This window comes from Neoarius graeffei, chromosome 6 (genome assembly GCF_027579695.1).
Source record: "Neoarius graeffei isolate fNeoGra1 chromosome 6, fNeoGra1.pri, whole genome shotgun sequence".
Lineage (NCBI taxonomy): Eukaryota > Metazoa > Chordata > Actinopteri > Siluriformes > Ariidae > Neoarius > Neoarius graeffei.
The window spans coordinates 79,829,557-79,855,502 of NC_083574.1; the positions used below are offsets into that span (position 1 = coordinate 79,829,557).

Consider the following 25,946-nt stretch of genomic DNA (forward strand, 5'->3'; position numbering starts at 1 on the left):
CTCATCGCCTGCTGGCCAAATGAGCTAATAACCCTGAGCTCAGAATACTATCTAAAGCTACATTGAAGCAACACAAGTCCAACACCTTAACATGACACAGATCTGATTTTGTCAGGGAAATGGGGACCGAAAATTCTAATCTTTTCAAATCAGACCTCAGTCACTTACACATATGGCACTCAATCAGAGGCATATCTAATATGTGGCCATGTGGCATGAATGAGAACGGTCAGATCGCAATCGCAATCTCACCACACTCTTCTTCCACCATTACTAGCCATCTGTTTTTTTTTCACCTTCTAGACCTGATCATGTGCAGCTGACAACCTCCAGAGCAAATGCAATGCACATTTTGGCTACTAACGCATTCAGTTGTTGCATCTACCATGAAGGACTGTCTCAAAAATAAGACATATTTTTTAAGACAAAAGAGTCATTTCATAATAAAGACAAATATGGGTCACTTTCAGTTGTGACCCATCAAGACAAAGATCCAATCTGAACCAAAAAAAAAAAAAGAAGCAAAACTGTGGATCCTGAGTGCTTCTCCGATCTCAAGTTTGTTCGGAGAGCTCAGGTTTGAATCTCATAGCTGGGAATCAGGGTGCTCTCTGGGTTGGAAGAATGGCATACACTCGCCCTGATCTCGCACAGCGAGCCTAGCCAATAAAGAGTATGTGTGTATGAGGGCAGCCATGGCCTGAAGTTTAGAGAAGTAGCCTTGGGCCCAAAGCGTTGCCGGTTCGATTCCTGGGACCAAGAGGAAAAAATGTGAGTGAATGAACAGCACTTTCCCTTCCCTCTGTATCATAGCTGAAGTGCCCTTGAAGCAAGGCACCTAACCCCCAACTGCTCCCCGGGCATCTGGGTATGTGTGTGTTCACTGCTTCAGATGGGTTAAATGCAGAGGAGGAATTTCACTGTGCTCGAGTGTACATAAGAAGAAAACTTTATTCATCGCATGCACACTGAAATTCATCCTCTGCATTTAACCCATCTGAAGCAGTGAACACACACACACTCAGAGCAGTGGGCAGCCACACCAGAGTGCCCGGGGAGCAGTCAGGGGTTTGGTACCTTGCTCAAGGGCACCTCAGCCCAAGGCTGCCCCACGTCAACCTAACTGCATGTCTTTAGATTGTGGGGGAAACCAGAGCACCCAGAGGAAACCCATGCAGACACGGGGAGAACATGCAAACTCCACACAGAAAAGCCCTCGCCGGCCGCTGGGTTTGAACCCAGAACCTTCTTGCTGCGAGGCGACCGTGCTAACCACTACACTACCGTGCCACCCCCTACACATGACCAAATCTAGAGCTTTCCTCTGCTGCCCTATGATGCAGCATGAGCAGATGTTTGGAAGAAGAAAAAAAAAGACGAGGTTATGAGCAAGTTTTAGCTGTCGCATGAGTCATATGATGGGCTGAGTGGGAATCAGCAGGTGATTAAATAGGAGAGAAAAATGGGGGAAAAGAAATCAGAACTCTGCAGTGACGCTTGCATTGTGAACGCAGCCTATATACAGTCTCATGTTTTCACTGTGTCCCGACATGGGTTTCCTCTGGGTTCTCCGGTTTCCTCCCACCTCCAAAACATACTTGTTTGTAAACTGGTTATGCTAAATCACCCCTTGGTGTGAATGAGCGTGTTACCAGTATGGGCTCCACCATAACCCTGACCTAAATAAATAAATATTTAACCAAATGAATGAGTATTTAAACATGATACAGAATGAATTTCAAACTCTAAAAATGTATTTAAAACTCTCATTTAAGGATTAAGCTAGTGTAACATATCATCTCAACTCATTATCTCTAGCCGCTTTATCCTGTTCTACAGGGTCGCAGGCAAGCTGGAGCCTATCCCAGCTGACTACGGGCGAAAGGCGGGGTACACCCTGGACAAGTCGCCAGGTCATCACAGGGCTGACACATAGACACAGACAACCATTCACACTCACATTCACACCTACGGTCAATTTAGAGTCACCAGTTAACCTAACCTGCATGTCTTTGGACTGTGGGGGAAACCGGAGCACCCGGAGGAAACCCACGCGGACACGGGGAGAACATGCAAACTCCACACAGAAAGGCCCTCGCCGGCCACGGGGCTCGAACCCGGACCTTCTTGCTGTGAGGCGACAGCGCTAACCACTACACCACCGTGCCGCCCCTAGTGTAACGTGTTAAATTAAACACATGCAGGTGTGCAGATGTTTCTATTTCCTCATAAACGTAATCTTTTTTTTAATTGTTTGCAAAAAAAAACAAGCCATGAAAGCATCTAATCACAATCATAGAAATGTATAGCAACAAAATTATACTGTATATGTACACTGAGATCTGTATAGTGTGTGTGTGTGCATGTGTGTGAGAGAGAGAAGAGAGAATACACTTTTTGTATTTAAAGTTTACTCCTAAAAAAAGTGTGTGTGTGTGTGTGTGTGTGTGTGTGTGTGTGTGTGTGTGTGTGTGTGTGTGTGTGTGTGTGTGAACTTTAAGACCAGTAAAATAGCAGCATAAGGCATTTCTCTTGGCCACATTAATGCCCTTAAGTACAGATTTGTTCCCACTAATGCAGTAACACAAGTGTGTGCATGTCTGTGTGTGTCTCTGCTTAAATCGTGTCCTTTTGAATGATGCAAGGCAAAGAATATTTGCGTGTGTGCACACAATACAAGCAACAACTGATTAGCAGAAGTGGGAGTTTGTATGAGTGTCTCCGTGTGTGTGTTGTTGTTTTTTTAACAGACACATACCCGTGTTCAGACAGCTGGCCCGCATCAGATCACTTCCTTCTCCTCCACCAAAGCTCCACTCAGCTTTGGAGTTTTTTTTTTTTTTTAATTAAAAACATTATCATGACCCAAAATATCCTCAATTATAAGCATAATATGAGCTTTCTTGCTGGTACTTGATTCTGTCTTTACGAACAGACATGCAACCTCGCTTGCAAAGGTCATAAAACTCCCGCAGACAATAATAATAAAACAATGCAGATGGAAATATAGACATGTTTAGAGTGCTAACACAGAAACAAACAGGACTGGGAAGAGCAGATCACAACGAGCCAGTAGTCTCCCACAGGACGACGAGTCATTTTACAGGATTCCACAGCCTGAGGCGGCCTGATCGTACACACACGCAGACAGACAGACAGTGGGAACAGAATGAGCACAGACTCGGGAGAGGCAAAGGGTTCTGTGATTAGCCTAGTGTTTAGGAAGTCTCTGGGAAACTAAAGAGAACTACGCTGTGTGTGTGTGTGTGTGTGTAGTTGGCATTGCACCCAGCCTGAAATAAAGCTCCATAAAGCCTCGACCACACCACTGAGGAAGCTTCACTTCACATGAATAATTAAAACACACACACACACACAAACAGACCGACTTCAAACCAACTTTGTTATTCTGTTTTATACATTATATAAGTTTTATGGATTGAGCTTGTGGCTTCCTATCCTCTCTCTTTTGCGTCCGTCTGTGTCTCTGTGTATTTAAATCTCTCATTCTTTCTTCCTTTTCTTCTTTTCCTTCTTTCACTATTGTGCTCCATAAAGGAAGAGATAAAGGGCAGATGGAAACCCACGGTACAGAAGTGGAAAAACAGTCAGCCACGCTGTAATTGAGCAGTAATAGCCCGTGAGAGTAATGTTAGAAGGGAATTAGTCTGATCCATTATGGGTGATAAGACAGAAAAGGTCGATCTGTCTGGGAGTAGAGGGGAGGGGAGGGGAGGGGAGGGGGAGAGAAAAGAAGGAACCAAAGAGGCCAAGTTTACAGATTCAAGAGAAAAAGAAGACGAGAAAAGGAGCGGTATTAGACGGTTAGATGAGGCGAGGAGAGTTGTGAAGAAAAGAAGATATGAGATATGATTGTTCTTATTGTGAAGAAAGCCATTTAAGTTAATATGACCAAAAGTTGAATGTTAAAGGAACTAAATAAAGCAGGACATTCTCGAAAGATGGGAGAGACGAGGTCAGGATGGGAGTAGCAGGTAGAGCTGAGGAAGGAAGAACGTAAAACACTGAGTATTAATCAGTGTTAACTGCTTATGCTCCAACCATGAGTGAGTCCAACTCATGAATTTCAAACCTGGAGTTTTATTACCCAGGAGGCACATTAAAAAAACATAAAATTGTTGGATTCAGTCAGCAGTACAGTCTTGTTTTTAATTTTAATCTTAGTGTAGTCAAATATATTTTGACTAATAACATTACAGTATCATCAGTAAACTGTTTACTATGTTATAAATGTCATTCTTTATGTTATTCAACAGATTTCATCATGAATTTGTACCCTTCATGGATTGAGCTATGGATTGATTTTTCAGCATCACATTTCGCAAACACTTCACTCATTATTGATTGTCATGCACCACTCGGGGAAGCCTAAGAGCTTAAAATAATCTGATTTTAGTAAAGAATTAGAGCAGCATTCAACAAATGCGACAAGACTATGTCGAATCATTTCTACTTCAATGGAAACGCGATTACAGAGATTTTTGCCAAGCACATGTCGATATTTGATTGGATAAAGATGGGTTTGATGTCACTGCCTTCACCTGAGGGTTCTTGTCATCTTTGTAATTTAGAAATGACTGTTGTCATTTTTTTTATCAAAGGAAAAACTCTGGTGCTACTTGTCTTCGTCAAGTTATCACTCTGAAAGAAAGAGCCGTTTCATGTCAGTTCAGGACAATAAGGGGTTTTACTGAAGTGAAAACAAAAACATACTATAACTAATGTTGTACAACCCCGATTCCAAAAAAGTTGGGACAAAGTACAAATTGTAAATAAAAACGGAATGCAATAATGTGGAAGTTTCAAAATTCCATATTTTATTCAGAATAGAACATAGATGACATATCAAATGTTTAAACTGAGAAAATGTATCATTTAAAGAGAAAAATTAGGTGATTTTAAATTTCATGACAACAACACATCTCAAAAAAGTTGGGACAAGGCCATGTTTCCCACTGTGAGACATCCCCTTTTCTCTTTACAACAGTCTGTAAACGTCTGGGGACTGAGGAGACAAGTTGCTCAAGTTTAGGGATACGAATGTTAACCCATTCTTGTCTAATGTAGGATTCTAGTTGCTCAACTGTCTTAGGTCTTTTTTGTCATATCTTCCGTTTTATGATGCGCCAAATGTTTTCTATGGGTGCAAGATCTGGACTGCAGGCTGGCCAGTTCAGTACCCGGACCCTTCTTCTACACAGCCATGATGCTGTAATTGATGCAGTATGTGGTTTAGCATTGTCATGTTGGAAAATGCAAGGTCTTCCCTGAAAGAGACGTCGTCTGAATGGGAGCATATGTTGCTCTAGAACCTGGATATACCTTTCAGTATTGATGGTGTCTTTCCAGATGAGTAAGCTGCCCATGCCACATGCACTAATGCAACCCCATACCATCAGAGATGCAGGCTTCTGAACTGAGCGCTGATAACAACTTGGGTCGTCCTTCTCCTCTTTAGTCCGAATGACACGGCGTCCCTGATTTCCATAAAGAACTTCAAATTTTGATTCGTCTGACCACAGAACAGTTTTCCACTTTGCCACAGTCCATTTTAAATGAGCCTTGGCCCAGAGAAGACGTCTGCGCTTCTGGATCATGTTTAGATACGGCTTCTTCTTTGAACTATAGAGTTTTAGCTGGCAACGGCGGATGGCACGGTGAATTGTGTTCACAGATAATGATCTCTGGAAATATTCCTGAGCCCATTTTGTGATTTCCAATACAGAAGCATGCCTGTATGTGATGCAGTGCAGTCTAAGGGCCCGAAGATCACGGGAACCCAGTATGGTTTTCCGGCCTTGACCTTTACGCACAGAGATTCTTCCAGATTCTCTGAATCTTTTGATGATATTATGCACTGTAGATGATGATATGTTCAAACTCTTTGCAATTTTACACTGTCGAACTCCTTTCTGATATTGCTCCACTATTTGTTGGCGCAGAATTAGGGGGATTGGTGATCCTCTTCCCATCTTTACTTCTGAGAGCCGCTGCCACTCCAAGATGCTCTTTTTATACCCAGTCATGTTAATGACCTATTGCCAATTGACCTAATGAGTTGCAATTTGGTCCTCCAGCTGTTCTTTTTTGTACCTTTAACTTTTCCAGCCTCTTATTGCCCCTGTCCCAACTTCTTTGAGATGTGTTGCTGTCATGAAATTTCAAATGAGCCAATATTTGGCATGAAATTTCAAAATGTCTCACTTTCGACATTTGATATGTTGTCTATGTTCTATTGTGAATACAATATCAGTTTTTGAAATTTCTAAATTATTGCATTCCGTTTTTATTTACAATTTGTACTTTGTCCCAACTTTTTTGGAATCGGGGTTGTATAAAGCACTTTTTGAAGTAAAACCAAATCTGATTGACTAATACCAAATATGTTTACAATGCTCCTTTCTGTATCGGTACTGTGTCAGTATCGAGGCGTACCAAAAATGTATTCACACCCTATCTGAAGAAATAGTGTTGCCGCATCTCTAAACGCAGATAATAATTTTGCATAGTCTGGACACTTCTTTGGTGAGTCCACCTCTCTTATATAATTCCTTCCCTCCATCTAGACTAATCAACGAACGTGAGGTGAAAGAATATAAGATTAAAGACTTTCAATGAGCAATGAGCCAAGCACTGACCACACTGCTCATTCTGCTACAACACAGCACAACACAGTGTTATCAACGCCATCCTAATTTCACACCAACTGAAAGCTGGGTCAAGTGACTTATTAGCAATAACACAGTCGACCATAATGGTGACTTAAATACTTTAATAATTAAAGCCACTGACTTTGAGACAGTCGACACAGTGACTGAAATGTCCACAAGATGCATTCTCATGTCTCTAAGACACTTTTCAGCCATTAAGAAATCACTCAACTCCCTTCAAGTTGTGTGATATGGATTGGCTCTGTATACAGTGGTGCTTGAAAGTATGTGAACCCTTTAGAATTTTCTATATTTCTGCATAAATATGACCTAAAACATCATCAGATTTTCACACAAGTCCTAAAAGTAGATAAAGAGAACCCAGTTAAACAAATGAGACAAAAATATACTTGGTCATTTATTTATTGAGGAAAATGATCCAATATTACATATCTGTGAGTGGCAAAAGTATGTGAACCTTTGCGTTCAGTATCTGATGTGACCCCTGTGTGCAGCAATAACTGCAACTAAATGTTTCCGGTAACTGTTGATCAGTCCTGCACACCGGCCTGGAGGAATTTTAGCCCGTTCCTCCATACAGAACAGCTTCAACTCTGGGATGTTGGTGGGTTTCCTCACATGAACTGCGCACTTCATGTCCTTCCACAAGATTTCAATTGGATTAAGGTCAGGACTTTGACTTGGCCATTCCAAAACATGAACTTTATTCTTCTTTAACCATTCTTTGGTAGAACAACTTGTGTGCTTAGGGTCGTTGTCTTGCTGCATGACCCACCTTCTCTTGAGATTCAGGTCATGGACAGATGTCCTGACATTTTCCTTTAGAATTTGCCGGTATAATTCAGAATTCATTGTTCCATCAATGATGGCAAGCCGTCCTGGCCCAGATGCAGCAAAACAGGCCCAAACCACGATACTACCACCACCATGTTTCACAGATGGGATAAGGTTCTTATGCTGGAATGCAGTGTTTTCCTTTCTCCAAACATAACGTTTCTCATTTAAACCAAAACGTTCTATTTTGGTCTCATCCGTCCATAAAACATTTTTCCAGTAGCCTTCTGGCTTGTCTACATGATCTTTAGCAAACTGCAGACGAGCAGCAATGTTCTTTTTGGAGAGCAGTGGCTTTCTCCTTGCAACCCTGCCATGCACACTATTGTTGTTCAGTGTTCTCCTGATGGTGGACTCATGAACATTAACATTAGCCAATGTGAGAGAGGCCTTCAGTTGCTTAGAAGTTACCCTGGGGTCCTTTGTGATCTCGCCGGCTATTACACACCTTGCTCTTGGAGTGATCTTTGTTGGTCGACCACTCCTGGGGAGGGTAATAATGGTCTTGACTTTCCTCCGTTTATACACAATCTGTCTGACTGTGGATTGGTGGAGTCCAAACTCTTTAGAGATGGTTTTGTAACCTTTTCCAGCCTGATGAGCATCAACAACGCTTTTTCTGAGGTCCTCAGAAATCTCCTTTGTTCTTGCCATGATACACTTCCACAAACATGTGTTGTGAAGATCAGACTTTGATAGATCCCTATTCTTTAAATAAAACAGGGTGCCCACTCACACCTGATTGTCATCCCATTGATTGAAAACAGCTGATTCTAATTTCACCTTCAAATTAACTGCTAATCCTAGAGGTTCACATACTTTTGCCACTCACAGATATGTAATATTGGATCATTTTCCTCAATAAATAAATGACCAAGTATAATATTTTTGTCTCATTTGTTTAACCAGGTTCTCTTAATCTACTTTTAGGACTTGTGTGAAAATCTGATGATGTTTTAGGTCATATTTATGCAGAAATATAGAAAATTCTAAAGGGTTCACAAACTTTCAAGCACCACTGTAATTCATAACATAACTAAGTAATGAGGTTGGACTGACCGGCCAGGCGTATTTGAATGGGATGACGATCCGACCTGCTTCAGGCCCGTGACGATGCATGCCATGGGAGTTCCCGCCCAGGACCGGAGTGCTGCCTGTACCAAACGTACATGTGCCCGTGGGTGCCACACGAGCCTGATACTCCTTCAGACAGACCCTGAAGAAGGTGTCGCACTGGTCACTTTGAGGACATCGCTGTTCCCCGCTGGGCTGGAGGTCACAGCATTGACCACTTTGTAGTGTCCCAAGAGAGTTATACCACTGGCGGATTTGCAGCTCAAACATACCCACTGCATGGACAGCCTGGATGAGAGAGAAAAGAGAAAGGAGAGAGTGATCAAAGAGAATAACTTAACAAGACAAAGACATCACTGCTGTCTGGCTGATATCAGACAGGAACTAAGCCCTCTAATCACGGTTCTACTGTGATCATTCACTTGTAAAAAGTTATTGTGATGTACAGTATATAAAATTATTATACATCCAGGACACTTTTTCGATGGAATAAAAATGTGTTCTATTCCCTTCTAGCGGGTTCCTTTCATTTGGTTTGATAGCATACAATATTGTTAGCATATCGCTTATCCTACATGTCTTACATCACTCTACCCAATAGAGAATGAGCGTTGAATATGGTTTACAATATTGCATGGTTGTCAAGACGACATGACATCACACATCGGAGACATAAAACTTCCACACTAGCAAGCGACAGTGACAATTTGTCAACAAACATGGCCGCCAGGTTTGCTTTGTTAAATACGGAAGATTTTGAGAGAATTTTGAAAGACAAAGACACGTTGAACACCTGAAAGGAATGTGTATGTATAATAATAATAATAATAATAATAATAATAATAATATTGGCTGGCTTTTTTTGTGGTATATCAGATATATTCCATTCAGCTAGCATGATATTGAAGGAGTTGAGGATGAGTTGAAATGGAATATATCTGATATACCACGAAAAAAAGCCAGCCAATATTATTTAAATATCCTACCCTAATACTAGAGGAAATTTTCATGGTACATAATATACATTACACTATTGTAAGGAACCATGCTATAGTAAGCTATACACTCAGCAATTTATTTGGTAATTAGCAACACCGGTATACCTGCTTATTCATGTAATTATCCACCCAGTCAATCAGCTGTGTATTAAATCATGTATCTACAGGTCAAGAGCTTGAATTAATGCTCATATCAAACATCAGAATGGAGAAAAATGTGATCTTGGTGGAACTGACTGTGGCATTATTCTTGACGGCAGATGGGCTGATTGAAGTATTTCAGAAACTGCTGATCTCTTGGGAATTTCATTCTCAACAGAGTTTACACAGAATGATGCAGAAAAAAATCATCCACTGAGCAGCAGTTCTGTGGCCTGAAAGGTCTTATTGAACAGAGAGGTCAGAGGAGAATGGCAGACTGCTTTGAGCTGACAGGAACACTATGGTAACTCAAATAACCACTCTTTACAACCATGCTGAGCAGAAAAGCATCTCACAATGAACAATACACCGAACCTTGAAGTAGATGGGCTAGAAAAACAGAAGACCACATGGGGTTCCACTCCTGTCAGCCAAGAACAGGAGTCTGAGGCTACAGTAGGCACAGGATCGTAGGTGCTAAAGAAGGCAACTGGACTTGCTTGAAATTCTTGAAGACCTCTCATCCGAAAGGCTTCTTCAGTTCTGTCTGACTAGTGGGGAGTTTCAGGTATTTATCCTCTAGTGGACCAAAAGCAACCCTAAGAAGAGTCGTTGAAGTCACATGGGTCATTGGCCCTCTCAGTCATCCTGCAGGTGTTAGCTGAGTCTTGGTGTGGATGTGTATTCAGTTTTCTGGAAAGTGTGCCAAGGACTACATTGTAGGTGGCTGATAAGTGGTGTCACACCAATGGCCCTTTTCCACTACCCTTTTTCAGCTCACTTCAGCTCACTTCAGCCCGACACGGCTCGTGTTTCGACTACCTCAGAACAGCACGACTCAGCTCGCTTCAGCCCTGCTCAGCACCCAAAACTCGCACGGTTTTGGAGTAGGGCTGAAGCGAGCCAAACCAAGCCGAGTGGGGCTAGGGGCGTGAGGAGACACTCCCCTGTGCACTGATTGGTGAGGAGGAGTGTCCTCACATGCCCACACACGCCCCGCGAGCACGCTGGGATCTGTAAACACTGTAAACCCGGAAGAAGAAGAATTACGAATTACAAGAATTTCTGAAGCCTTATGTGCCTCGCCTCATCTATATGCTCTTGCCAGTATCTGTTGGCATTGTCGGTGACAACAAGCCACAGCACTAAGACCAGCAACACTAACGACTCCATGTCCTCCATGTTTATTGTTTACTATCCAGGTCGTGAGACTACCGCTTAAAAGGTCACTGATGTCACTGTTTGCGCCACCTAACGACATCACGTGACGTCCACCCACTTTCGCTAACTCCACCCAATGTGTCCACCCACTTCCAGCCAGCACGGTTCAGCGCGGTTGTAGTCGAAATGTAACCCCAACAGCTCCACTCAGCTCGACTCAGCCCAACTCAGCACGGCACGGCTCAGCCCAACTCAGCCGCGTTGGTAGTGGAAAAGCGGCACAAGACTCAGCTGACTTCAATGACTCACATGATGACAGAGAGAGCCAACGACCCACAGATCACCTTAACGACCCTCTCGGCTGCTAACACCGTTCACACCCGGCCTCCAGTGACCCTAACACCTGCAGGATGACTGAGAGGGTCAACGACCCATGTGATTTCAGTGAGTCTCCTTAAGCCTCGGTCACTTTTGGTCCACTAGAGGATAAATACCTGGAACTCCCCACTAGTCAGACAGAACTGAAGAAGCCTTTTCGTCTTCAAGGATTTCAAGCAAGTCCAGTTGCCTTCTTTATCTCCTACGGTTTATGATGACCTGGATGACTGAGAACCTTCACAGACATAGGCACAGGATCACCAAAACTGGAGAGTTAAACATATTGTGTGACCTTCACTTTTTTGTTCATATTTTTTGAAATGTTTATTCTTTGATTCAAATGTACAGTTGTTTTAAATTTAATTTAAGTGCATTGGTGCATCCCTATTACAGGGTTCTCCAGAAAATCTGAAGTAGCCAGCTAAAAAAAAAGTAGTAGACGGATCTGGAATTTGTGGCGGTGAAGCCAAAGGTGCACTAATGCTAGGGGGGTCTGGGGGCATGCTCCACCAGAAAATTTTGAAATTTATACGCCTTCTGGTGCATTCTCAGCTAATAAATTACTAACCATTTCCCTGTAAAATACTTGCAAAATCTGTATAAAATTTCCCTCCAGATGTGTGTGTGTGTGTGTGCTTGGCTTTCTCAGTTAGCCTCTGTAGTATGCTGCCTGGCTCTGTAACATAACTACATACGCTACGGCGTGGTCATGTGGTCCAGCTCAGCCAATCAGAGCGCGAGAATCGATCAACAAATATGGCATCGCTTCCGGTCATGCTAGACCCAAATCGAAGACAATTTCGTGGTGGAATAATTGGATTTGCGACAAATTATGGGCAGTGGAGATGATATAAATCGCTTGAACATTGAAAGGCATTTTTATTTATTTATTTTTTTCTGGGATCGAGTAGCCAACTCAGACCATCTGTATAGGTGGAGAAAACCGTTTGTGGACATCTCTGCTATTATAAAAATAGCCTTACTCCAGAAGCCATCTTGGCTCTCTTTCTTCACATAGATGAATAAATTTATGGTCAACATTATAGACAAGAAGACTTGATTTTAACTACAACGTATTGCCATAAATGTGCATTTGTAGATTTATATTTTATGTTTTATACAATATACAGTATGACCTCATACACTTATACAAAACAAATGGAATGGATCACTTCACTAATCAAAATTAAACAGCTCAAATGTCCTTGATAAACTAACCCATACTCCATCCAGACTGCTCAAGGTCCCGAACACACGTCCTTTGTTTTAAAGGTAGATAAAGAAGTGGACTGAGACCCAGTGGAGATAAAAAAAAAAAATACTCTTGAGTCCTCTCTTACTACACAGTGTTGGAAAAATCGACTCAAATGGACAGGCTCGAGCCTCCTCCTGCCTGTCAGCCCAGTCTCTATCTGTACAATCATCTTACCTTATCCATCTCAATCGTTTCCCCCCTCTGGTTATTCTACCCCCTCAAACAACTGGTCTCTTTTGCCTCTCTTCTTTCTCTGTATCCTCCCTTGTGGCAGCTATTTCCTAGCCTTCTATGCCATGCTCTTTTTCTTTTATTCTTTCTTGGTATCAATACCACTCCTTTCTTTTCTTTCCACTCCTCCCCAGGGATTGCAGACATTGGGAACATGGCTCCTGTCTTTCTTTCACTCTTGTGTTTTTTTTTTTGCTCTCTCTCTCTCTCCATTGCTCCTTTCTTCTCTCTTTTGCTCGAGCTGGGAACTAGATGCAGCTCTATTCTTTGTGCAATAAGTTCTTTTTTCCTTTTCATCTCTCATTTTCTGAGATGGGGAGGTGAAGACACACACACACACACACACACACACACACACACACACACACACACACACACACACACACACACACACACACACACACTTTCAACTAATAAGCTCCACAGAGAGGCAGAGGGTCAGATCAGGTGCCACTTAGATGATATTGCCCTTAAGACTCGATAGTGGAAGAACTGGCACGTACATGGTCCAGGAAAACAGTACGATAATGATACATGCAATATACAATTACAGTGAAATGCATAGCGTCCTATTAAGGCAGAAGTCAGTAACCTCTCAGAGGCAGAAAGTAGACTTGAATGATAATGCAGTTTAAATAAATTAATAAATAAATAAATAATCTGTGAAATTATTATGATTAACAAGAATCACGTTATGGAAAGTAAATTACAGCGTATCATGTCTGAATGTTCTGGGTGCTCACACTACAGCCTGTGTGACGGAGTACCAGCCTAATCAAGCTTCTAATGTTAGTTAATCATTCGTAAGTATACCTTTGTTAATTCACCCGTTCATGGAATCCTGTGTTATGGAAAGACGTCTGTAACATTTTGACTAGCTTATTGTGCACTAATGGCACAGTTTACAGGATTAGAAATACCAACACATTTTAATTAAAACGCTTTAAAGTTGGATACATTTTACATTTCCACAATTATTTGTAAGGAAGACGGGCGTGTTTTGTCTGGCTTGAGCTAATTATGTGGTGGATTAATAACTTGACTAAAGCTAAAATCATGCTTGAAAAGAGCACACACTTATAAATATTCACTTTCAACTTTTAGCTCCCCCCCCCACTTGTATACCACTACTTTGGTGCTTCACACGCATCCGTATATACAGGGTGTTTCAAAAAAAAAATTGATATTATTTAAGAGGTAAATATCCCAGAAACTACATAGCCAAGGCAAATGAAACTGAACAGGCTTAATGTTGAGCAATATAAGATTTATTCCTCAAAATTTGAATGAGAAATTCACAGGTATGTGGATTCCATGAACGATTTCACAAATTTTCAATATTCGTATCGCCTGCGACTCAGCACTCGATGCACAAAATGCCTTTTCTTTTCCAGTGAATGGCATTTCTATATCTAAAAAGATAAAAACAAAAAACCTTAAGCATAAAATTTTGACCTGTTTCCGCACGTGCTGTTAAAATGTGAGGTCAGTTGAACGAGAATTGGCAAAGTTATTAGATTGTGAAATGAAATAAAATTTTTTGAAACACCCTGTAGTTAATGTGTTGGTGATATCCTGTTTATAGAATTAAATTAATTTTCTCAATAGTATTTAATTGTATTTTTATTGTATTGTAATTATTGTGAATCAACCAGAGATGAGAATGATTATACAACGGAGCAGGTTAGACACAACGGATAAAACACTATTAGGTTGGTGTGTACTGATCAATAATTTGGATCAAACCATTGATTTAAAAGGCAATGATTGAAATGAATTGATGCAACATACATAAACTGATTATTACCAAAAAAGGACAAAGAACTAGTGCGTAAAAAACTCTTTAAAAAAATAATTTTTATACTTTTTACCTCCGCCAAGGAGGTTATGTTTTCGGTAGCGTTGGTTTGTTTGTTTGTTTGTTTGTTTGTTTGTTTGTTTGTTTGTCTGTTAGCAACATTACGGAAAAAGTTATGAACGGATTGCTCTGAAATTTTTTCCAGAGGTGTGACTGGGCACAAGTAACAATCCATTAAATTTTGGCGGTGATCCGGATCACCTTCTGGATCCTGGATTTTTTTAAAGGATTCTTGGCGGAGGTCTGCGCTCTCCGAGTGCTTTTCTAGTTTATACATAATTGAATAGGTTAACAAGGTGAGTTTCACATCTACACCATCATCATCATCGAGTCAATCGGTCACTAAATTGAATCCTATTATATTCTAACAGATTCAGTGATATCGTCAATTATTCTATCCACATTCACTGGATATGAGCAATCGCGCGCTCTGTTTGGCTACCCGACTACTAGGATATCAGCTCATATACCGTGAGTAGAGAAAAACAAAATGGCGGAGCGTGTTGCTGAACCAACTGATGATGAAATGAAAACTACTCGAAAACAAAACCCCAAAAAATACAAAAAAAAAGCGCAACAAAATATGGAATAAAAGTATATGATGGTAAGAATGTATCTTTTTCTATTTTCCAAGAATTATTATTGCTTTTCTCACACACTGCTACTGTCATTTCGCCGTCTGTTTACATTCTAAGCGGAAATGATTTTGTCAGTTGTGTTATATAAAGTTTTTATTGATCGAATTTGCAAAAAATAAAAATAAAAATGCTCTGTTTCTCAAAATCCGGTTGGCTATCAGGTCATGTATGACTCGATCTCATGGAAGAACTGTTAAATATAAAATAGTTTTCTTATGAATAGAAATACTAACATATTGCGTGGAAGCCTGATGTTTAGACCCTTACATTTAGGCTGATTTCCCTTTTTTTTCCAGAAATATGAATGACGTCAAGCGTTTTGTTTTTTTTTAACCTCTCAACGAATCAGGTTGCAAGTTGCTAGGAAGCCAGAACAAACAACAAAGTCCTGGTAAAAAACATGATGTTTCTTAGTGAGTAAATGTAATCATATTTATAGCAACACACAGAAGAAAATTAATCCCCAAATCTCTAACATTACAATATAAGTAAAATGTAAACAGCTTGGCTATTTCGGGACATTCATGGGTACACAATGTCATGTCCCAATGTGACATCCCAGAAACAGTCAGGTCACACAAGCAGCTTCTCTTCTCTTGGTTTTCTGCCTTTAAAGCTACAGCGAAGGCAAACAACTCCTCATCCCCAGAGTTCAACTAATCCTTATGTAATAGATAGACTGGGAAGGGCATCGTTACAGTGAGAGTATACATACCATGTGAACACTAAAATCACTCTGGTTAGTGTAAAGTGTGACAGAAACTTTAGATATTGTAAGCTGTGCCCTGACAAAATATAGGCATGTAAAAAAAAGTGTTGTGGCTTTACATGCAAGAAAAAAAAACCCAGCTGCTAATTTGACATATATTAACCCAGGTGGCGGCACGGTGGTGTAGTGGTTAGCGCTGTCGCCTCACAGCAAGAAGGTCCGGGTTCGAGCCCCGTGGCTGGCGAGGGCCTTTCTGTGCGGAGTTTGCATGGTGTCCGCGTGGGTTTCCTCCGGGTGCTCCGGTTTCCCCCACAGTCCAAAGACATGCAGGTTAGGTTAACTGGTGACTCTAAGGTGGTGTTTACATTAGACTGTATCGTTTTCGTTGCAGATGCACTGTCCGTGCACATTAAAATGCCGGAAAACGACTCCACAGGCGGAACAGTTTGAATCCGCCAGGGCCCACGTATTCAACCCAGTACGTATCTGATCTGGTGCTGTGTAAACATTGAGGAACGAGGATACGCAGTGCTGAGCTCTAGCTGACGTCGTCATTGGACAACGTCACTGTGACATCCACCTTCCTGATTCGCTGGCATTAGTCATGCCACGTTGGTCATGTGAATGAGCAATACAGGAAGTGTGTTGAAGAAGTCATTAAGTGAATGAGCAATACAGGAAGTGTGTTGGTTACCGTAGCACTAAATAGTCTTGTTGTAATCGCAAAAAACGGCCGTTCTGCGAGGTGAAGAGTGTACCGAACACTGTTAGATCCTTCTAGCATAAACATGAAGGCCATACACGGTGTAAAAAAGGCGTCATTGTAGTACCAGTACCGCCGATAACAGACTGGCATACTTCATTTTTTACAACGACATCCTTCCACTTGCAAGTGGTGAGTGACTTGCGCATGCCCGATATGCACTGGGATCATGTGACGTACTGTCTAATTAGTCATGTGATTAGCGTATCCGTGTATTGGCGCTGCTGTGTGCACGGGGAACGGTTTTGTTGCGGGCACAGAAATTGTGTGTGTACACGAATCGTTTTAAAAACGTTAATCTGATGATCCGCTGATTCGAAATAATGTAAACAGGGCCTAAATTGACCGTAGGTGTGAATGTGAGTGTGAATGGTTGTCTGTGTCTATGTGTCAGCCCTGTGATGACCTGGCGACTTGTCCAGGGTGTACCCCGCCTTTCACCCGTAGTCAGCTGGGATAGGCTCCAGCTTGCCTGCGACCCTGTAGAACAGGATAAAGCGGCTAGAGATAATGAGATGAGATGAGATTAACCCAGGTTTAAATGATCGCAATATTAACATTTATCATAACAATGTTAGCTAGAAAGGCACTCGCTAGAGTGTACACCTCCGTCAAGCCAGATATTATCAACATCAAAATCAAATCACTTGACACTACGACAATACTAAAGCTGTACATCAAAATTCATCAAAAACTGTTCACTACTTTTTGAGTTATGTTTGGAACAGGCCAAAAAAAAATCAATCCTGGATTTGCATACATAACTGGATTTGTATCAAAATCTAATCTATTGTTTCTTGTCTCATGGCTCACCTTTTGTCAGAATTTCATCAAAATCCGTTCACTATTTTTTGAGTTACGTTGGGAACAGGCAAACAAACAAATGAAAAGTCGTGCAGAGGACAATACCTGCGAAAATCACAAAGAAACGGAAGTTATGGCCGATTAGGTGTTTTTACAAGATTTGACCTTGGTGACCTTGACCCACCAAATACTAATGATGTCTTTTGCCGCTTTTCCACTACAAACGCGGCTGAGCCGTGCGGTGCTGAGTTGGGCTGAGTCGAGCTGAGCGGGGCTGTTGGAGTTGCATTTCGACTACAACCGCGCTGAACCGTGCTGGCTGGAAGTGGGTGGACACATTGGGTGGAGTTAGCGAAAGTGGGTGGACGTCAGGTGATGTCGTTAAGCAGCGCAAACAGTGACATCAGTGACCTTTTAAGCGGTAGTCTCACGACCCGAATAGTAAACAATAAATATGAAGTCGTTAGTGTTGCTGGTCTTGGTTCTGTGGCTTGTTGTCACCGACAACGCCAACAGATACTGGCAAGAGCGTATAGATGAGGCGAGGCGCATAAGGCTTCAGAAATTCTCGTAATTCGTAATTCTTCTCCTTCCGGGTTTGCGGTGTTTACAGATCCCAGCGCGCTCGCGGGGCGTGTGTGGGCATGTGAGGACACTCCTCCTCACCAATCAGTGCACAGGGGAGTGTCTGCTCACGCCCCCAGCCTCACTCGGCTCGCTTTGGCTCGCTTCAGCCCCACTCCAAAACGGTGCGAGTTTTGGGTGCTAAGCAGGGCTGAAGCGAGCTGAGTCATGCTGTTTTTTGGTAGTCGAAACGCGAGCTGTGTCGGGCTGAAGTGAGCTGAAAAAGGGTAGTGGAAAAGGGCCATTTGAGTGACCCTAGTGAGTTGTCCTGTGCATTTTGGTGAAGATTGGTCAAGAAATGACGACGCTAGAGCACAAACAAACGGACAAATGGACAGCTCAACATACTTGCAAATATTTTGCAAGTAACAAAAATCTCCGATTTTTGCAAGTAATAAACAGAGGCGAAAACCTAACCAACTCCAACAAAGTTTGGGGAGGCAATAAGTAAATCATGATTTACTTGATGCCTAGACAAGTCGTACCTACAGTATTTATTTGGACAGAGATGATAGCTAATAGAAAAAATTACCTTAAGCCCAGTGCAAATGTTATGCATACAGGAGACTCAAACAAATTGCATAAAGAAAAGACATGAATGAAACATGAATATGTACTACTATGCTCTTAAAAAGAGCTTCTTTGGATAATTAACAAGCTTCCAACTCCAAGAAAACTGTCATGTTGCTGGCTTCTACATAGAATCACGCCCCCAGAGAGACAAAATGAAGAATGCTTTAGTGTATTATACGAGTATATACTGTTTTTTTTACTAAAAATAAACTATATGGCCAAAGTTTTGTGGACACCTGACCATCACACTGGCCTAGTGGTTAGCGTGTCCACATATCAATCTGGAGATTGTGAGTTCTACTTATGGTCGGGTCATACCAAAGACCATCATAAAAATGGTACCTTCTGTCATCTGGCAAGGCAAACTGCAATAGAGATGTGAGTGGGGAGTCAAACTCTCGCAGTTACCAGAGAACTAGCTCACCACTGTAACCCTCGCTGTATAGGCGAGAAGCTAAGGGCTATGGGAGTGGAGATTGGTGCCACCCAATGCGCCTTAAGGGCCTGGTTAGTACTGGGATGGGACACTCCTGAGAAGACCAGGTCCTGGCACATAAAGGACTTTGACTTTTAACCATCACACTGATATTATGGTCTTCCCCAAAACTGTTGTGACACACAATGTATAGAATGTCTTTGAAGCATTAATGCATTACATCCAGCCATCCATTATCTGTAGCCGCTTATCCTGTTCTACAGTGTCGCAGGCAAGCTGGAGCCTATCCCAGCTGACTACGGGTGAGAGGCGGGATACACCCTGGACAAGTCGCCAGGTTATCACAGGGCTGACACATAGAGACACACAACCATTCACACTCACATTCACACCTACGGTCAATTTAGAGCCACCAATTAGCCTAACCTGCATGTCTTTGGACTGTGGGGGAAACCGGAGCACCTGGAGGAAACCCACGCAGACATGGGGAGAACACTCCAATGCATTACAATGCTGTCGTATTACAATTTCCCTTCACTGGAACTAAGAGGATCAAACCTATTCCAGCATGACAATGACTCTGTGCACAAAGCAAGCTCCATAAAGACAATGATTTGCCAAGTTTGAAGAAATCAAGTGGCCCAAGCCATGACCTCAACCCCAATGAACAACTCTGGGATGAATTGGAACGCAGACTGTGAGCCAGGCCTTCTTATTTGACCTCATTAACACTCTTGTTGCTGAATGAACACAGCCACGAAGTCTATTGGAAAGCCGTCCAAAGATTAGTCCATGTACTTTTGGACAAAAAGTGGATATCAAACATATAAGCAATGCCCTAAAAGACCTGCTGGTGTCCTTAGCAATAACTGACACACACAAGGACAAGTCCACAAGTGAAAATGTAGGTGCATAGACACTCTCTCTCTCTGTCTCTTAAGGAATTTGGGGTATTGTGGGACAGTAAGACATGGTGGTGCCTCGTCTCTCTTTGTGACTCCCATCTCAGTGGAGGTGCTGAATGCTCGTACTGTCTTCCCATTGTTCCAGTGCGGCATATTGTCCCATTCCTACTCCTAAAATCTGAACACATCAAACACTGGGCATAGATAAACCACTGGCCATCACTCTACATCCTCTTTCTTCCTCTTCTGCCATCCTCCGCCAGGTTCATTCCGTACATACCCGTGTTTCAGCACTTTCACTCCCTCTCTGTCTCATGGAACTGCATCACACGGAACCTTAAACATGGCAGACGGAACACTCCTGTCTAGCCTGAGACACCGGCCAAAATGACCAATTACTATGCACTTTCTAATATTTTACTTCAGATTTTAAATCCTGTCCCAAATGAATTAACTTTGTTTCCCAGTTCACTGTTCAATAATTAGCAGGTTATTCCACAAAATTGAGTCGTACAGTGCATGACCTGATAGCCGAGTTGGCTATAAGCCATGTACGACGAGATTGAGTGGAATAACTGTTTTATTCTATCCACAGTCACTGGATTTTGAGAAACAGGTCATATTTATTTATTTTTATTTTTTGCAAATTCGATAAATAAAATCTTTATCCAAAACGTCTGACAAAATCATTTCCGCTTAGAATTTAAACAAACAGGCGAAATGACAGTAGCAAGTTGTAAAAAATGCTATAATAATAATTATTGAAAAATAAAAAAGATACATTCTTACCATCAAATACTTTCATTCCATATTTTGTTGCTTGTTTGTATTTTTTTAGGGTTTTGCTCTCGAGTAGAATTTTTATTTCGTCCTAGGTTAGTTCAGCAACACGCTCTGCCATTTTCTCTACTCATGGTATATGAGATAATATCCTAGTAGTAGTCGACTAGCCAATCAGAGCGTGCAATTGCTCTTAGCCATTGAATGCAGATAGAATAATTAGCATTAACCCAACTGCCCAGCTTTGAATAGAGAAAGTTCTAGAAATATTGATTATCTCTATATTTAATTTGTTTAATTTGCCTAAAAGTAAGAAGCATATCCAAATGTATAAGCCATCGTCCAATTCTTAATGGAGGACCGATTTCCAAAGCTCAACAGAAGAGAAGTGTTGCTCGACAATCCATTAAAATTGGACACAACACAAGAGCAACTGAAAATCTAACATCTGGACTCCATACCCTCAAACAGAGAGTATAAACGCTCAAAGGTATGTTTTACACTATTATTTACCTGGAAAATGGAATGTAGCTTACCTTTAAACCTAATTTTATATAATTAGACCTTAAGGCAAGACACGACAGGTGAGTAAGATAATAATAATAAAAAAACCACCCTATAGATATTAAATCATTATTGTTAGTTGATATGCTGATCTACTAACTAGTATTTCTTTTACTGGAACACTTCCAAGAAATGTTTTATTGAGACTGTTTTTAAATCTCAAACCTGTTGGAAAGTTATTTCTTTATCTTTTCATCAAGAAAATATGAAGGACCGTTATACAATGAAACATTTCATCTCATCTCATCATCTCTAGCCGCTTTATCCTGTTCTACAGGGTCGCAGGCAAGCTGGAGCCTATCCCAGCTGACTACGGGCGAAAGGCGGGGTACACCCTGGACAAGTCGCCAGGTCATCACAGGGCTGACACATAGACACAGACAACCATTCACACTCACATTCACACCTACGGTCAATTTAGAGTCACCAGTTAACCTAACCTGCATGTCTTTGGACTGTGGGGGAAACCGGAGCACCCGGAGGAAACCCACGCGGACACGGGGAGAACATGCAAACTCCACACAGAAAGGCCCTCGCCGGCTACGGGGCTCGAACCCGGACCTTCTTGCTGTGAGGCGACAGCGCTAACCACTACACCACCGTGCCGCCCAATGAAATATTTGATGCAGTTAAAATCTAATGTAAATCCAACAATGATAAATAAATTCCTGGGTAAAACCTTTTTAATCACAGACAGGAATGAACATGTCAGATTTTATGAATGCAGGTCACTGAGAAACAGATTTTGGCCACATGTAGTGTGAGTTAAAGGAGAACTGAAGGCAAATTTTTTATGATCAAAATTCTATTTATCTCATTTTATTAAATATAGGAACGCATTTTTGATCGCTATTTTGTCGCTGCTATAGCAAGTTATAAGTGTTTGAAATATGCTATGTAATATATCAGTCCGTATGTCAAAGCGATGGCCGTAAACGAGATTCGTTGAGACCTGTGCGAGACATCGTAGGACGGAAGTAAAACGTACAGAGGAAATCAAAGTGACCGACATCTGCCAACGTTGTCAAAAGACGCGCGCGCACTCTTTCGAACGCTGATGTAATCAAGCCGGAAGTTTTGTTTGTTTTCATAGCAATCAGGAAAGTTTGAAAAAAGTCGGCAGTAATCGTCATTTAAACTCGTTTTTGTGCAATATTTCGTTTGGAAAACAGTTTTCAAAATGGCGGCACTGACACCTGGCTGACGCTTCACGTTTTGAAGTCTCACACAAGTCTCGTGAAGATCGCGCGGATAAGCGACGCCTGCCGTGGACCAAACGAACTAAATTCAACATGGCTAAAAACCGAATAGGCCGATAAGTATAATATTTAATTGCAATTAGTTGTCAATATGAGTCACGATATAAGGTTACTAAAATCGAAAACGTAATTGAGTAACACGTTAATTAAGAAATAAAGCAAGTTTAAACATGACTTCAGTTCCCCTTTAATGTATTTCCACTCTAGTTAGTATCATGTTTTGTTAGTATCACTCTAGTTAGTATACTGGTTAGCATCACGGAACACTTTTATTCTGTAATTGTAAAACGACCTTGGGTATGAGAAAGGCACTATATAAGTTCAAATTATTATTATTATTATTATTATTATTATTATTATTGTTGTGGGCGGCACGGTGGTGTAGTGGTTAGCGCTGTCGCCTCACAGCAAGAAGGTCTGGGTTCGAGCCCCGTGGCCGGCGAGGGCCTTTCTGTGCGGAGTTTGCATGTTCTCCCCGTGTCCGTGTGAGTTTCCTCCGGGTGCTCCGGTTTCCCCCACAGTCCAAAGACATGCAGGTTAGGTTAATTGGTGACTCTAAATTGACCGTAGGTGTGAATGTGAGTGTGAATGGTTGTCTGTGTCTATGTGTCAGCCCTGTGATGACCTGGCAACTTGTCCAGGGTGTACCCCGCCTTTCGCCCGTAGTCAGCTGGGATAGGCTCCAGCTTGCCTGCGACCCTGTAGAAGGATAAAGCGGCTAGAGATAATGAGATGAGATGAGATTATTGTTGTTGTTGTTGTTGTTTATAACATTTATTATAGTATAAGGTTTGCTATAACATTGTTATAGAGTTTTATTTTACAGCTTCTACATTATCGAGTCAGTACAAAAAACATTTAGATTTCCAAATATTAGTTTTCCAGCACAAAATTAAACGTTACAGAAAAAAATGTTTGTATGTCAGTAAAGAAAGCCGCATATTATATGAGTCCACATTTCAGACAAAACACATAATGAAGGCTACTGGGTTTTGGTGCAAAATTAAGTGTGACAGTCAAAGTGTCCAGAAGAACTGTGGCTGGTTCTGTAAGATGCTCAATAAAGCCGACAGCTCATTTCCTTATCAAACTGCACTCAGTGCACCTGAGACTGCTATTTTGTTTTTTTTAAAGCAAAGGGTCGTCTCACACCAAATATTGACTTTATTTTTTTTTTCATTTATTACTGTTTACTGGACTTTATAGTGTTATTTTAAAACGTAAAAACAGTGAGTCGTGAGTAGCTTCTCATTTCTTAAACAAACATATCAGAAGATGTATCCTGTGGTTGTGGAAAGGATGTTACTGTGTTTCTAAAGGCTCAAATTCTTGGCCTGCGCCAAGCAAAGAAAACAACTAAGGAGATTGATGAAATGACCGGAATTGGGTTAAGAACTGTCCAATGCATTATTAAAACCTGGAAGGATAGTGGTGAACTGTCAACTTTGCGGAGGAAATGTGGTTGGAAAAAACCTAGACTGACCATTATCGGAGATCACTTAAATGCTTTGTGAAGCTGAATCGTTAAAATTCAACAGTAGATCTCACAGCTATTTTCATCGTGAAAGTAAGAGCATTTCCACACAGACAATGTGACGAGAACTCGAAGGATTGGCACTAAACATCTGTGTGGACATAAGGAAACCACTTGTTAGTGAAACTAATCAGGAGAAAAGGCTTTGATTTGCTAGGAAGCATAAAGATTGGACTCTGAAGCAGTGTTGCAGTCGAGTCACGAAACCTCGAGTCCAAGTCCAGTCTCAAGTCCCCAGTGTTCAAGTCTGAGTCAAGTCCAACTCAATAAAGAAAATTTCAAGTCAAGTCCACTATTGATCTGAGTCGAGTCCATTTGACGGTGGCTGTTTCAGCACCATTAACATTAGTTTGTCCCTGAACGTGACGTATGAACAGGTGAATATGCATTCTCTTTATCAGGAAGTGCAAAGTATTCTGTCAGAGATGGTTGGGAGACGGATGTACACTACCGTTCAAAAGTTTGGGGTCACTTTGAAATGTCCTTATTTTTGAAAGAAAAGCACTGTTCTTTTCAGTGAAGATCACTTTAAACTAATCAGAAATACACTCATGTACAATCATGTTAGCACAGCTGAAAACAGTTTCGCTCGTTAGAGAAGCTATAAAACTGACCTTCCTTTGAGCAGATTGAGGCCCTGTCCACAGGGCAACGGATTCAGGTGAATCCGATACAATTGTTTATTGTTTCGGCCTGGCGTCCACACGGCACCGGCGTTTTGGGTGCCCCAAAACGCAATCTTTTGAGAACGGGTTCCAGATTGGAAAGATCTGGCAACAGCGCCGTTGCGAAGTCGTCTGGATGAGTAGAACGGATTTGTTTACGATGACGTCACAACCACATGACTGTGAGTGCTTCACGCCGGGTAGAAGTGTAACGAACTCGATGCGAGTTGTCAACAAATCCTATAACTTGGTTCATGAAACGCGCTTACAAAATATTTTCACTGTGAATATTTATTGTGTAATGGTGCAAAGTGAGAGAGAGAGAGAGAGACTCTGCCCTTACGCAGAGTCAATCCCGCCAGCAAAAATAGGGAAAAAAAGGAGCGATCTCACCTCTTCAGATGTTGGTTTAAGTCCTACAATACATTCCTCAAAAAGGGCGTAGAAGAACAAATTAATCCATCAACGTGTAGCATTCAATTTATTCCGGACCATTAAAGACGCTGCTTTCCGCGTAGAATCATACGTCATCCTCGCCGCCATATTGGATGGGTCAAAGCGGAGAATAAAGATGCCTCATTGATGTGCTGCGTTTAACTGTACCAACAGGTTTGCCGTCCAAACGAGATCACATGGGATTACCTTTCATAGGTGAGACTGGAAAAATACTTTTCATTGTATTTGGTCATTATAATGTAATTTTACGAACAGATTTTTCTGACTTTGTGGCTAATATGAAGTCTCGCGCATAATAGTTTATGCACATGCGTCCTTACTTCTTCTATTGTTCTGGTGTCTCCGAAGGGACGGTCTTACAGCACCCCTAGAGGTGTGGCATGTGTATTGCATCGTTTTCAGCAAGCGTTGCGTTGCCATATGGACCTGATATTTTACTGATCGTTGCCCATGTGGACGCGATATTTTTTTAAATAACATCTCGTTGCCGTTGTCGTGTGGATGTAGCCTGAGTTTCTGGAGCATCACATTTGTGGGGTCGATTAAATGCTCAAAATGGCCAGAAAAATGTCTTGACTATATTTTCTATTCATTTTACAACTTATGGTGGTAAA

General features: G+C 41.5%; 1 protein-coding gene across 1 annotated transcript in view; it reads right to left on the minus strand.

The window, feature by feature from the left end:
- The window catches only part of LOC132888096 (protein jagged-1b), a 145,154-nt gene that overhangs the window by 114,025 nt on the left and 5,183 nt on the right, over nucleotides 1-25,946 (minus strand). Inside the window, exon 2 of the mRNA XM_060924084.1 lies at nucleotides 8,586-8,888. Coding sequence (XP_060780067.1) covers nucleotides 8,586-8,888 — 303 coding nt within the window. The remainder of the gene's footprint in view (nucleotides 1-8,585; nucleotides 8,889-25,946) is intronic.